At 34.7% G+C, this 15158-nt stretch overlaps 2 protein-coding genes across 4 annotated transcripts in view; one reads left to right on the top strand and one right to left on the bottom strand.

Moving 5' to 3' along the window:
* COG5 (component of oligomeric golgi complex 5) overlaps window positions 1-15158 on the top strand; it is a 177682-nt gene that overhangs the window by 24288 nt on the left and 138236 nt on the right. The gene's annotated exons all lie outside the window — the stretch shown is intronic.
* GPR22 (G protein-coupled receptor 22) lies at window positions 3789-9868 on the bottom strand. Of its 3 annotated transcripts, XM_009996770.1 has the most exons (3): window positions 9816-9858; window positions 9416-9668; window positions 3789-5381 (listed from the first exon to the last, which is right to left on the bottom strand). In XM_009996770.1, the coding sequence occupies exon 3, from the start codon at window positions 5354-5356 to the stop codon at window positions 4058-4060; it is 1299 nt and encodes a 432-aa protein (XP_009995072.1). In that variant the 5' UTR covers window positions 5357-5381; window positions 9416-9668; window positions 9816-9858; the 3' UTR covers window positions 3789-4057. The 3 variants fall into 3 exon arrangements, with proteins under 3 accessions (XP_009995072.1, XP_009995071.1, XP_009995073.1); XM_009996769.1 differs by having other exon boundaries at window positions 9416-9868; XM_009996771.1 differs by lacking the exons at window positions 9416-9668; window positions 9816-9858 and adding an exon at window positions 7343-7374.

Here is a 15158-nt window from a genome sequence, read left to right as displayed (position 1 = left end):
ACTCGAAGCATCAAGACAAACTGAATTATCTGAGCAATACTATTTTCAATAGCATTTTACATAATATATCACTGGGAACAGATCTCTAAAAATATTTTCTTTTCAGGTCTGTCCTTGGACTGGATGTGCACTGTATGTACTTCGTACTCAGTAAACTGTGTATTTATCTCTAGGAAGAGAAGTAGCAGGAAAATGCATGCTCTTGGTTTGTCTGTTATTCTGTATATGATTTGTGAAATAAAAAACGTTTTCCAGAGCTGCTGTTCCTATTGTTCCCCCCTTTCTTTTCAGCAACTTTGGCAAAACCACGTACCACATTTGATGATTCAAAGATAAGTTCATCTTATATTTAGTTTACTATATTATAAAAAAAATAAGGCTATAGTTTTTTCCTTGGCAAGTGCATGTTGCCCTCCACATTTTTGTGGTCCTGATGGACATACCTGCCTTACACAGGTTGCTTCCACCTTCTGCCCTTTTCCGCTTCACCTGTACTCTCCACCTACTTTACATCCTTCTTTAACACTCATTGGGTATGAACCAATTTCGATTTTCATATTAGTCAGTTATTATACCAGGGTTTTTAATTGCTTTTTTATCCCTTTTTTTTTTTTTTCTTTTTAAGACACCACCCCAGCAAAACAAAACCCAAACCCAGTGTTTAATTTTGCTTCTTGAGTGTTACATGAAGTAGAAAAAGGAGGAGGTAATTACAGAATCATATTCTTCTCTCCTGTTGGTGTAAGACAAATAAATTCAGTGACATTACAGCAGGGTTTTTGAAGTGAGAGTGGAATGTGGCTGTTACAAAGGTGGAAGGTTTTAAGTCAGAAGCTGATTGTCTGTAGCTATATGTTGAAGGTATTTTGTTTGAACAGTGGGGGAGGGAACGATAGGTTTGTATATTCTGTATTTTTTAACACTACATTGAACCTTTCTTAAGAATGTTGTATTATCTCCTTTTAAAAGAATTTGATGGCAATTAGTAACTAAAACACTAAAACATACTTTGATTTTTAACTATTATGTGTGTTGCAATATAATATATCTATCAGTTACCAGAGCAGAAAAATTCCTGCTTGTGCCCAGGTATATAGCTTATTGAATGTATTATTTCATTTAAAAAGAAAAAAAAGAAAGAAAGAAACAAAAACCAACAAAAAAACCCCTAAGAAATAAAAAGTGATGGTGGGGAAGTGAAGGCATTTAACACAGTGCCTGCCTGTCAAGTTCAGAGATACTCTTACCAAAACCCCTCCATATAGATACAAAATAGACACTAATATTGACCTCCACTTTTCGTGTGTATGGATGTATAATAATTATATATTATGTACATGTGTAATAATAAAGACAGAGAGGTGTATTGATCTAATATGTATCCGGATGCATACATTTTTAATCTAATATATTTAGAAATCACTGGAGTGATTCCTGTTCCCGAGGAAGTAAACAGGACTTCTGACCATGTAGTAGTGCCTTGTAGTCTGTAAAAACTTGCCAACTTGAAACTAGATATTTGTGCTGTGTTTACATTTCTGTTTCACTGATTTGTTATGTACTAGTGCATTAAGGTGTGCTTTCCAAATATAGATACTGGCACTGTACTCAGCTTTTTTTGTATTTTAATGTAACCTAACCTCATTTTACAATGTAAAATTGAATGGGAGTACATTTGAAGTTAAAAACAACATAGTCAAGTACCAGCTAAAACTTTAGGGACAGAGAATGTGTGGAAATTGGTGGTGGTTGTTTGTGTTCCTGAGACGTATTTTTTTGATTTAATATTTTTAGAGTCCCGTACAATTCTGCTTGCCTTAGGCTGAGTGGTGTGAAACGTAATTGACTCACTGTAGTAAGATCATTTTAAAGAATGTAGTGGGCTTCTTATTGTACAATACTATGGCATGTATTTGCCCTTTTTTCTCCAGTGATGCTGCATATTTTTGCGTTCTGTTTTAGTCTGTCTGTCAAGCACCCACGGCACACCTTTGTATCCCTTCCGAAATCCTCTTCTGTATCTGTAGGAAATACAGTGTTCCTTCCCTAGTTACTCTTTATTTTGTCCTGTTTGTGTTAAATTTGTCATCTTGGTGGTACAGATCCTGTATGATGTCATTTTATAATGACTCCTGCATATGTATAGGATTGCACTTACTTTTACTTGTATTCCTGCTTGCTCTATGCAGAATTTTCTTCTGCAGACCTAAAGGTGTACTCCGACATGGTACAAGTCCCTCTTTTTATTTCTTTATTTACTGAAAGGTAAAGAATAGTAAATGTAAAAATGAACTTGCATATATTCTTGAAGGCAAAGACTGTAATAGACATAGCCTTTCAAACCTGACTTAATTTCTGACTAATTCATAGGCTGCAATTTCTCTTAGTTATGAAGAACTTCTTCATTGAATCTGACTTTCTAATGAATGAGCTTTTAACACTAAACATGTAGTCCTTGAGGATTTATTTTGTTTAAAAAAGTAAAGTCATGTTGTCAAGAAACCTTTAAAGTCTGAAAAATTCTCTTAAATGCATATTTCAGATAAGGAGATGAGGTAAGCTTATTAATCTGTTGTAGTAATTATGATTTTTATTTTTTTTCTTTTAAAATAAATTAATAGTATTTTAAATTGATTTAAGAATGCTTTATTGGATGATTCATAATCAGATAAATCATATAATGTCATTAAAGCTAGAGAACACACTGTCTTCTCTTTCTGGTGCTCAGAATACAGAGGACAGATAGGCAGAGAAAGTAAGAAGTGTTGCAAAAAAGAAAAACTAATAGTTCCTCCTTTGGTTTTTTTGACACATTTCTTTTCAGAAGAGTTTATTCCTGAAAGAATGTTTTTGAAGTGATTAGGAGCATATGGAATTAAAAAAAATAATCCCAAAAGCTTCTTGCATAAAACCATTAAGTTTACTCCCTCCCTGCAACCTCTCAAATAAGATGAGGGATTTAAATTCATGTAGAAAACTGGGGATCACCGGATGAAATTAACAAGTAGGTACAGTTGAATACAGATGTTGATGGGCTAGCTTTTAGAAAATTAAATTATGTTTGAGTATGTTATACAGTAATTTTAGATAAATTATTATAAATTAGATAATAAAACTTCTGGGTAAGATTTGGATGATTTTAAGTGTCTAGTCTTTGCTGAATATAGAGCTATAATATTATTTTTTTGAGTTACATGTTCTGAAGCTAAGGCATGAGCCTAAGTAAACTAAGGTACATCACAAGTACTATGCTTTTTTTTTTTGTTTGTTTGTTTGTTTTGTTTTTGTTAAGCACAAAATCATTTTAGCATTTAGCCTGTCTTCCTTCCTTGCACTCTCTACCCCTCCTGTATAATTATTCAAAGTTGTGTACTTTCTGTGTAGAAACTGTGGACCTGAGGTTGTATACACAAGACTTTTTACTTTTCTTAAACGTACCTTCAGTTTTTGGACCATTATTTTTTTTTCCCCCATCAAAATGAACTGATTTTGAACAGTTACCTGAAGGACATCACATAAATGGTTTTGTCTACACATTCATGGTATTTTCATGCTGAAGAAATTTCAAGTAAGTAGCTATCTAAATATGAGGTCAAAATGTGTCAAAGTTGTAGCTGTATAGCATTCAGAATAACTTTGATTAATATTATTAAGTAATTAAATTGAAAAACACTGTATCATGCAAAATGTTGAATTTTTCCTTTAGAAAAGTACTCCCAAGTGGAATTTTTGTTTAAAAATTATTTTATGTTTACAGAGAAAGTGAGCCATACAAATATTTTTAAAAGTTTGCACTTCTTTAAGGCTATTTATTTTCTAAAAAAGAGGACTTGAATATTTTTGACAAATATACACATGGTGTTACGCTAACAAACGGCCATGCAACATAGATCTTACATAATGAAGAAGTTGAATATACAAGACCTACTCTATTTAACATACATATTGAAAATGTACAGTCTTGCCAACAGTTAAAAAAAGTTTTTTCATATTTGGCAGTATTTTTCTACAGTTTGTTCAAATATTCCACTTGATGTGTTTTGGTGAATACTGAAATCTAGTCAGTGACAACCTGAGGTACTAAACATTTCTGCCTTACTTCGTTGTCTTCAAAGGTAATCTTTTTGTTCCTTTTAGGCTCTATCCATGAGTTATGTATTACAGCGTTATTTGGCAGGGGATCTGCTTCCACTATTGAAACAACTCGCTTTTTCATCTTACTTTTCAGAACTTTCTGGAACTTTTGCCGCGTGAATGCATAAAGTAGAGGGTGAAATATAGTTGTTCCATATGCCATGACTAGAAAACATAATCTCAACTTTACCAAAAGGTCACTTGGGCCCAAACATAAGATGGTGGTGTTTAAAACAGAGATGGGTGTCCAGCAGAGAAGGAATGTTGAGATGATCAAGAGGGACATTCTGAAGACTCTCTTTTGCCTTTCTCGTCGCTCCCGGTGCCTTTTTACAGCTCGGCGTAGAGCAATGATGACAGACACAGAAGTCCTTACACCAAAGACCACATTTCTTCCTCCACTGCTGTGGGACATGTCCGTGGTCTCGTGAGTGGTCAAAGAAATAGTTTTTTTCTTTCTAGCTTTCTTCTTTTGTCCCGTTGTAAATCTCGTACCAATCCGAATATTTAGAGCCTGCAGTATTTTGGTGTATGTGATTAGCATTACTATAACAGTGAAGAAAAAGATCGGGATCTGAACGAGCAGGTGGTAGTACATCCCCAGCTCAGTGTGGTACTCGTTTGTACTCACGCACAAAAGTGTCTTATTTTCCCAAGTACTTGCGCTTCGAAGACTGAAAAAGTTGACTTCAAGGAAAGGTATCAGGAAGGAAAAAAGTGAAATGATCCATATTGATGTCATTAATATCACAGCCCTTCCCATGGTTAGAATTCGATTGGCAGGTTTTACTGAGATGTCGTATCGGTCCAGAGTGATAGCAAAGACGTTGATTGCAGTTGAAACGCTTGCAAAAGAGACACAAGCCTCGTGGAAGCAGCAGATGAGAGCTGTGTTACTCTCCAGTGAAAGCAGAAGGATAACTATAGTTAGAGGAATACATCCCACACAAATTATTACATCAAGTACATGAAGGTTCATTGTAATTATGTTACTGACAGAATTGATTAAGTTGGATTTCATACAGTAAAGTACCAGCACGGTGAGGTTGCTGCCAAGTCCCAAAACAATTTCTAACATCAAAAATCCAGTGAGAGAAACTTGAAAGCTTAATGGATACGACAGTGGTTGGTACATGTTGGTGTCGAGGTCATCAATGGCATCTCGAACTGTAATGTTAGGTTCAGACTGCATGTTGACTTCCAGAATGGGGGAGAAACACATCCTTTTGTTGCAGTTGTTTTTTCTCCTGAAAGATGAAATAAAATATGGAGCTATTTGATTTCTTTTTTGACACTTTTTGTAGATAAATTCTGGGGAAGTAGAAGGGAGGAATAGCATCTATTCTTACAAAACTCTTCATTTACTGTATGTTTAGAGCTTTGGTTGGCAGGGACTCAAAAGCTTGAGGATCTAGAATAAGGTTTTTCCTTTTTAAAGAGAAGCAGGATTTGTTTAAAAAAGAAAAAGAAAGAAAAAAAAAGTGAAAAGCTTCCACTTAGGGAGACAGGGCTTTATTTATAGTGATGTGGTTTTTACAAAGGGCCCATTTGTTGAATAAACTCTACTTGTGCATTGCCTTTGTATTGTGTTAAGGGTCATTTTAGAAGAATGTTGTTATGTATTAACAAATTAGTACTCGAGATCATTTTAAAAAGGCTCTTTTGGAAAAGGAAAGTGATAGGAACATGGAGCACTGTTGCTTATGTATCATAACAACATTTACATAATTTATGAAATTTAGCAACCTCTTTCTTATTAAGTGTTGTGAGCTGAAAAGTTCTGTAAATCAGCTTGAAGACTTCTGTTCACTTATATCTTGTGTGCACCTACGTGTTATGAGACTTACTACTCCAACAGTTTCATATAAGTCTTTATAATTTCAGATGCAAAGCTTATGTGGGTTTGAAGAATGGAGTTTATGATAAAAATACTACATTTCCTTTTTCTGATTTGAGTATTAAATTTCCTCAATAAATCAGTGCTTAAATGGAAGAGGAATTAATTTAATTCCAGAATAGATTTAAGCGAATAACTTTAAGAAATAATACTTAAAAAGAAAACTATCTCTTTCAGGGTTTTGGGCTTGGTTTTTGGTGGGGTTTTGTGTTTTGTTTTTTTATATGAACAGCAGTTAAATCAACATATTTTTATATATAGTATTTTTGTCTTAGGAATAAGGAAGTTTCCAAAAAAAATAGTATTTATTACATCTAGGAGATTTTTTTATTGTGCAGCTTGTCTGCTTTGTTTTACAAATGCTGATAGGCTGTAAATATAGTATCTGCATCTAATACCTAAAGTTTGTATTATTTATATTTTCAGCAAGCTCTTGAGTTTGTAATGAAGTGAATAAATGAAAGAATGGTTGTTCGATTTCTTGTTGTGATACTTGAGGGGTTTTTTTGTTTTGTTTTGTGATTTTTTTGGTAGCTTTATATTTAAGAAGAGACATACTTGGCATGACAGTAAATTTAAATGTGGATCTTGGTTGCATTTTGAATACATAAAAAATGGGTTCACTAAGGTGAACAAAAATGAGCTCTTTTTAAATGGAAGTATGAAATAGGCACTTTTAGGATACAGTATGCAAATGGATTTCATATACAGTTCTGAAAAGCCTCAATTGCACAATACTATTAATTGCAAATTGTATGCTGAAAATTCTTCCTATGCTTCAACAGTTATTTCACATATGCCTCTTGAATACAAAAGATGCAAATTAGAACATATTAGTCTCAGGTGTGAAATGAAACAAGAAATACTTCAAAAGCTTTGTTTAATTTCTAATTTAGGCAACCTCTATTAAGTTTATATTAACCCTCAGGAGTATGATTTCCTCTGTGTATGCTGTCCTGGCTGTGAATGGATTTCAGGAAACCATTCCAAATGCATTTATTGGATAAATGGAGTTCTTTCATATTAACAAAAGCCAGGAGGAAATAAAAAGTAGATCTGCTAAAACTAATGATCTTAACTCTTAACATTATACCAACTGAAATCTTGTGAAAAGAGAAAACTTCAGATCTTTTAAGTCTTAGGAACAGATTAAACAGCACCTCCTTGTTGCATTGATCATATTTCAGTGAAATAAAAGCAGAAATGTGAAGGCGGGGAGCTAATTTACCCAATGCATCGGCTTGCTGGATGCATTGCCTGTTTCCTTGCAAATGCTGAGCAGAGATGGGGTGCATGCAACTGCTGACCTACCTGTTCTCTGTGCCTCAAGGGCCTTTCAGATCATTGCAGCAGCTTGTCATAAATTGATACATGGTGTCACTGACAGATATTTGACATGCACTGTAACCTGGAAACCAAGCGGTAGCTGGGCTCTTACTTCATTCCTTGCAGGTTTGGTTTGGGTTTTTTTTTTTTTTTTTTTTTTTTTTTTTTTTTTTTGTTCCAGCACTTCAGCAGCAAAAGATTCTGATTAAACGTGGGGACTTCTTAATTGCCTGAGATACTTCTACAGACCAATGAATATTCTGCGTGTCTGTTCTGAGTTTCAAGCCAGCAATAACAAATAAACCTTCTTTTAAGTGTTGTTAATTTCTTTCCCCTGTTGCATTTTGAAGCAGCCTGTTTTTATTTTCCAGATTTAAAAAGAAAATGATTTCTGATCTCTGTGTTCAGAGTGTATGTAGACATCCTTTAGTTTATGGTTGCGTATTTCTTTGTGTTATATTCCTGCTCGTTACTTCTGAGTGATGGCTTAGTCAAAGAAGTTGCTATACATAATAAAATCCAGTTCATGTGCTTTGAGAGTAACCATGAGTTACCTAATTTGGTTTCTTTTCATTTAAGGAGAATACATAACATGCCATAAAATTGAGAGAAAAAATATCCATTAGTCATTATGACAAATAAGTTATTTAATGAGTAGCACAGAAAAAGCTTGGTTAAACCCTTATTCAGCTTGCTGGTGAAGTATGCATATTCTCCTTTTGGGAATTCATGTTTCATTGTTTCTTCATGCATCAGTAGTTTCCACAATTCTGGTTTTAAATTATAAATCCCTCTTTAAGAAATGCTCACCATTTTAAGAATCAATCATTGCACTCTTCTTTTAATGAAAATCTGAGCAGTTGTGCTATTCTTCCATTGAAGTGTCGTGCACATAAATGGTAACACAAGTGTGTTCCATGTTTTGTTTTTAATTCCTTTATGTCTTAAGAATACATTTTAGTGATGCATCCTGCTGCTTGTAGGTCATACAGCTAGAAAGATACCCGGTCAACTGCATTCTTCATATTGTCAGTTGTAAAACTGAATTAGTTGCTGCATGCCCTTGTGAAGGGGAGGAAAAAAAAGGTTAAAAGTAGGGCTTATAATTTCAAAGTAAAATAATGCAAAAATATATTTTCCAATATCACTTACTTAATGAATAAAAGATCTCTAACATTGGATCTTACAGATTACATAGTTTGTGTGTTCACGATTTGCTAGTGAAATAATGTAATTCTTTTATCAACTTACATGAATTTAGTTTTTTGGACAAGTTTCCTGTTCTCCTAATAGTGCAAGTTACAGAAAATCTCAGCTAGAAGAAAGAACTGTGGGATGTGGTGTCTGTGACTAGAGCTAGAAAATGTAGTTTTAGAGCTCTTGTGAGCAGATAGTTTATAGATACAACTCTCATCTTTTGATGAGAAATTGAGTAGTAAATGAGCTTTATCGGAAATGTTTTTGTTTAATTTGCACACTTGTAATTTCCTTTCTTGAAATAAATGTTTAGTAAATCCTTGTTTTTAATAAATAGCTTGAATGTACATGATGTTGAAGTAAGTTTTTTTTTAAAAAAAACAACAAAAAGTGAGGATTTTTTTTAGCAATCAGAGATTAGTCATATTAGCCAGCCTTCATCAAGCAGTATGTGTAGACTAATCACAGACTATGTGATCCTTTCAAGAGTAACTGAATAAATCTGTAACATATTTAACTGGCGATATTTGGAAATACTGCTGAGGGAAGGAAGAATATTCCTAGTTACATTATGTGTTTTTCCCCAATACTGTATTAAATTAAACTGTACGGTCTTTATGTTATATGAACAAAACAGGTCCTTAATATGCTACAAGTCTTCCATGCAAAATAACATTTTTCTACCATTGTGTTTTTAATCAGGAGGGGGAAATAGCATTTGAATAATTCTTGGTCTCAAATATAACAAGATACTAGCACTTAAGTTGAATCTGATCTCTTCTCTTTTTTGTAAAAAAAAAATATTTTTTTTTTTGTTAAATGTTGCTTATTCTGCATACCATAATAAGGAACAGATCTTACCTCCACTAAAGGTTTGATAAATTCTCGATGCAGGTGAAGCAGTTCCAGGTTGGAGGGATTCATTTTGTTCACTTGTTAGCAGAGTAGAAGGGAAAGAGGGTAATAAGCATATCTTCAAAAAATGACCTTAATGAAAATTTGTGCCTGTACTGTGCCATTGTTTCAGCATACTGCTAATGTATACAACTGCTTTAGTTCTGGTTTACAGGCTGCTGCAGTCTCCCACTCTTCCTACTGTAGAATCAATAAGCATCTGAAAATACATAATGAAAGTAATTTAACATACTGAAGGCTTCTTGTCTCCAGAGACACCACTGAGATTCAAGCTTTCTGAAAAAGAGAAGCAGTACTGCTGAGAGGAAAGCTTACGATGGGCAGCTTGTGCAGAATGACAGCCTACCTTGTCGCTTCTCCTCACTGCAGAGAGATGCAGTGCATTCACTAATTTTGATTGGTCAGTGATGTTAGGCTTAAATTGTGCTTCATATACGGGATTGATCCCCCCCTCCCCCCAATTTATATAAGGATTCTTTTATAAAAGGACTAAATTTACAAATGATTTATGAATTCTGGAATACTTTAAGGGTATCCCAGGTTTATTTTTACCTTTTCACTCTTTACTTTGTGTACACTGGAAACCACATGACACTGAAAAAAAAAGGGGGGGTTAAATGTCTATTACTTAAAAAGCTTCCAACAGTCTATATTTGAATTTGCCTACTTTCCATTTTTTATTTTTTTTTGTTTGTCTGTTTTCTTCAGTCCTAAGAATGTCTCTAAAATAAAACTGACTCCTTGAGCTCTGTTGGGTTTCACCTGATCTGTTGAGATGCTACAAAACATTTGGTTTTGTCTTGAATAAATTATATTCAGGACAGGTTGTTACCCACATATATATTAGGAAAATTTGTATTAGTATTCACAGAGATTATTGAGACCCTTAAAATGGATTGATAATTCAGTTTAATTCATGAATCAGAAAAGAATGCTTTTTAAAATGATCCATCACCATGTACAATGTATGTATACTAGTGTAGGTTGTTAATTTTGTTGAAATGTTAACTTCCAAAAAAACGCTTTTGTATTCCACATGAATTTTGCTAGAGACTTCACAGGTTTTTGTAACTATGTCTTGCATGAGGTTCTTGACGTTCACTTTTCCGGGGAAAGGGAATGTCTTAATTTTCACTTTTTTGTTTTGTAACTTATTTCTGAATCTCTTCCATCAGTGTGAACAATACTCACAACCATGTAATGAGGAGTAAGAGAAGTGTTGCAGAAGACCTGTTTTAGTTAGTACCAGTGCTAAAATAAACTTTGGAAATAAATTCAGTATAAAATTCAGAATAATATATTTAAAAAATCTATTTGCTGAAGCAAGTAATTTAAGAATATCTGAATATAAAATGTTTTGTTGGTAGCTTTTAATTTCCAAGTGTCGGGTGTGAGGCACTTTTTTTTTTTTCCCCTCCTTGATTTTGAAGACGTACATTTTGTTTTAAAGTTTGGTGAGGTACTAAAATGCTAAATCATGGTTTTTACATAAGCAGCTGTATTAAGGTGGCAGTTTTGGTGAAATTTTGGTGGTTTCCTGTTTTTAAGTTATAAATGCAATTATAAAATGCAGTTGTAGCAGTTGGACATCTGCGTTCTCCTCTTTTTCTCTCAGGCAGCCACCCAATATATTATGTAGCTTTAGATAGCAGCATACTTTATTTGTTTGTTGTTTTTTTTTTAATGGCTGTGTATCCATCTACTAGGCTTCCTATTCCATAGTCTTTTACTTTCAGCAAATACCTAAATAAAGGTTGCAGGAACTGGGAGCAAAGATCAAGAGGTACCAGCTGGCTATGCTGAGCAGCAGCTGATTGAGCTCTTTGACATGTCTCTGTATCATCTGCCTCCAAAAGCTTGATACCAATGGTGCCAGCATAGCTCTTATGGGTGATGTGATAAAGAGGATTCCTGAAATGAAAGCATAAATACTAATATCTTAGAGATTTACTTCTTCACTTTCATTATAATTTAGGATAAGTAAGGAAGCCTGTTTAAACAGCTCATTCTTCATCTCCCATTCTAATTCTTCACTGTGTGTCTGAGCAAAGATGGAGATAGTGGATGAGCTGTGCTGTTACAAAGACAAAGATGTATACTTAGAGGAAGATTGTAGCAGGATTTTGGATATAGCAAGGATATGTGGTTCAAATGCAGGCAGAAGGGTCATGAAAGTCTTCCTGTGTAACAGGAGGTGATAATGCAAATTTTTTATCTGCAAAAATTGTTTGAGAGGACGGATAAGGAGCCGAGTTGTGAACATACCAAGCTTAAATTTTCTGGAGAGAAAATTAGGAGAAGCAGCAGTACCATATGGAGGCAATCAGGAGTAGGTGGATGGATAGACATGCTTACAAGCCATAGCTGTGCAGATGCTAGTTAAGATGGTGTGAACAGATGACATCATCCTCAAAGGGTAGATAGGGAAGAGTGGGCAAAAACAGCCATGTGCAGCATAGGCAGAAAATTCTGCTGTTCTTATACCTGTTCCTGTATTAGTACAGAATGGAAGAAAAAGAATTTGACTGGTATTTTGGGCTTTAAGGGAGTGAAGAATGGGGTGGAAGGGTCATTGAGAGGGTAGAACAGCAGGAGTCTCAAACCAGGCGATGAAAGGTTTTAGGACCAAGTATGGCAAAATCAGAGGAGAAGGAGACTAAAAATATGGCAGATAGTAGAGTTGTGAAGGGTTAAGTATGCTGGGTCTGATGTGGGGAGAAAATAAGTGCAGTGAGACAGGAGCTTGAAGCAGAGTAGAACAGAAGGGAAGGCATGTGCATGTAGAGATGCTGGGTTCACAGGGGTGGAGATAAACTGCAATTGCTGTAGCATACACCCCTGTAGTACATTTAAATTGAGTTCAGAAGTCATAACCGTGTTTTTCTGTCTTGCTGGGAGCAGGAAGTCCAAAAATTTGGAAGTTGTAGCCTGTTTCTTGGTTGCCTATCTACTGCCTTACCTTCTACATGCAGGAATTAATGCCCTAGTATCAACTGTTACTGCAATCCAAAACAGTGGTTGGTCATTTGTAGATCTGAGGGTCTGAACTCTGCTGGTGAGTTGATAAGATCATCCCAAATGCAGCTTCTTGCATTGCAGATTTTTAAAGAAGCTTACTTTTTAAAAAAGACTACTTAGACTTGCAAGATCTAGCAGGGCCAAAGTAAGTACTCAATTCTGATGTTTTCTATCAGAGTTCTTGATTTTGGAGCTTTAGCATTATTTTAATGTGCTTCAGGATTTAACTTTGCATAAACCTATCACAGACTGTCCTGACATCCAGGCGTCGTGCAATAGACACATTCAGAAAAATCTTTATTGGCACAGTTGGGAAACTCGGCTTACTTCCCTTGTTCTCTGCATTATTCTTTTTTCAGTTTCTATGACTATCTCCCCTGAAAGCTTCAGCAGGGCTTTTTGTTTCTTTCTTTCGGCAGCACGTCTTCTTTCCTAGTTTGCATCTTGTTGCTCATTTAGTGACTGTTTAGAATTTTACTGCTTCTGGGTCTGAAAATGTCATCTCTTCTACTATTTGCAAGAGACTTTGGCTCTTAGCTCACGCAAGTTTTTCAGTGACATACAGTCTTTTTAGAGCTTAAGTTGTTTTTGAAAAGGAATATTGGGTGACTTTGGGCATCTTGCCCTGGGGTTGTTCTTCAGCATTATTTGCACAGTGCACCTGCACCAGCTGTGTAGATGCTGCTGTACCTTGCACTTGCCTCTGCTGGGCAGTGTGTTCTGGCATAGTTCTTCTGGGTAGTTTATTGTTTGTATCTGTTTTAGAAGCTTGTGATCCACATCTAAAATGTATTTCTTACCTCATTGTAGCTTACTTTCCTCAATAATCTGTTGAAAAAAAGTTAGAATGTTGTTGAAAATGCAGTGACTTTTATAGTATTAAGGAAAAGTAAACAGTGGATAATAGCAATTCACATTTGGGGGCTGTACTGATGTGCCCTTGTTACGCTCCATTTGTCAAGGTGCTCTGTTTTACCTGACACTGAAATTGTGGCTTGCTGTCCTCTGTCAGGCTGCAGCCTGCTTTTATATTGAAAAGGTGTAAATCTGACTCCTGTTGAGTACACAAGTCCTAGTTGTAAAGTATTTTATTATTGTTTACGAGTGATATGCTGAATAGATGACAAAAACTGTACTATAATTTGCACATAAGTACCATTCTGATTCTGATGACAGTGCAGTCTTTTTTGTTCTTTCACACAAATACTTTATTCTCATTTCTTTAATCTATCGACAAGGGTTCTAAGACTGTTACTCCTTTTCCGTAGCAAAGACTTGACATCCACAAAATTAATTTGCTGTTCAGTGTCCTGTCCATAGTCTATTTTTTTCTTTTCTCCCAGATTGTTGATTGCTATACATCTTGCTTTGTTTTGTTGTTTTTTATGATGACTTACTTATGTTGGGTTTTGGTTGATTTTTTTCTTTTGTTTTGTTGGGTTTTTTTGGTAGTGTTTTTTGTTTGTTTTTTGCATTTCTTCCATTTTGCCCTTACCAGAAAACATTCCTATACCTGGGACCTTGTTTATCTCTGTTGCTTCATTTTAGAATTACGTCCGTAGATTTTAAAATACTTGGATATTCCAGCTTAATTATGTATAATTTCATTGTGCTTCCTCTTGTATGTACAAAGATGTAAGGTTTTGGAAGGAACACAAAGACAACTGTTCTTAACTAGAGATAAAATATATCACCTATAAGCAAGATATGTAATATATTACTACATTTTTATAGTTTTATATAACTTTATATATATGATATACATTTTTGAGATGTGAAGTTAATTTTCGCAGAGCAGCTTGAGTACAGAAAAATTACCTACTTATGTGAGAAAATAAGAATGTATTAGAGGATTCATTTGGTTTTGTGTTATTCTTAAGCATAGGTTATTTGTTCAGTAATATTCCATGTTAGTTCAACTATTGACCTTTTCAGCACTCAGAGTTCCTGTACTCATGAGGAAATGTGTAAGTTACAGAATGCCCTTTAGCAATTAATACTGAAACTCTTATCTTGTTCTAGTTTTGCACAATGAGTTGATACCAAAGAAGAGCTACACAACCAGTGTTGGTTATCACTCACATGTAGAGAAGGCATCTTTTTCGTATCATAACAGTAAATTTGGTTTACTGATGGAGCTAGATCACGATCCTGGTGCATTATTGCACAATTATTTAAGCATTTTAGTGAAACAAAAAGGAACATCAGTTATCTTCAGGAGAGAAGTACGACTGGGGCTAGTAAATTTAGTAGTAGTTTACGTAACATCAACCTCACTCCAACTTTTCTCCGTGGAAGTGGCTTGCCCTCTAGTATAAACATTAACAATGAATGGTGCTGTATCTTGTAGCAGTAATTGGCAAAATTTTAAATAGTCACTGTAAATTTCAAGGTAATTTTAATTTTTTTCTTCAAAAATTCCAGTATTACTGTGAATGTAGTTCTTCCTTAATTAAAATGGTACTTTGAGTACTATTAGAATTTGAGAGGTTTCCGCTTTTATAAAATATTAGCTCTAATTTGGCAACTGCTACTGAAGTTTAGTGAGGTTTTTCATTATTATAGAAAGGCTTTTGTAGTTCTGACATAGTACTTTTTGTAATTGCTTCAAACATAGGAAGAAAAAAAACACCTGCTCATATTGTTTAAGCTTGTGAAAGCGTGCCTGAAA

This window comes from Chaetura pelagica, unplaced genomic scaffold, assembly GCF_000747805.2.
Source record: "Chaetura pelagica isolate M959 unplaced genomic scaffold, ChaPel_1.0 scaffold534, whole genome shotgun sequence".
In the NCBI taxonomy this organism is placed as follows: Eukaryota; Metazoa; Chordata; class Aves; order Apodiformes; family Apodidae; genus Chaetura; species Chaetura pelagica.
The sequence above is the reverse complement of the archived record's forward strand: the minus strand, read 5'-3'. Positions and strand labels throughout refer to the sequence as shown.

Bases quoted from the DNA above. Each gene is read 5' to 3' on its own strand.
- GPR22 (XM_009996769.1), bottom strand. From the start codon at position 5,356: ATGTGTTTCTCCCCCATTCTGGAAGTCAACATGCAGTCTGAACCTAAC.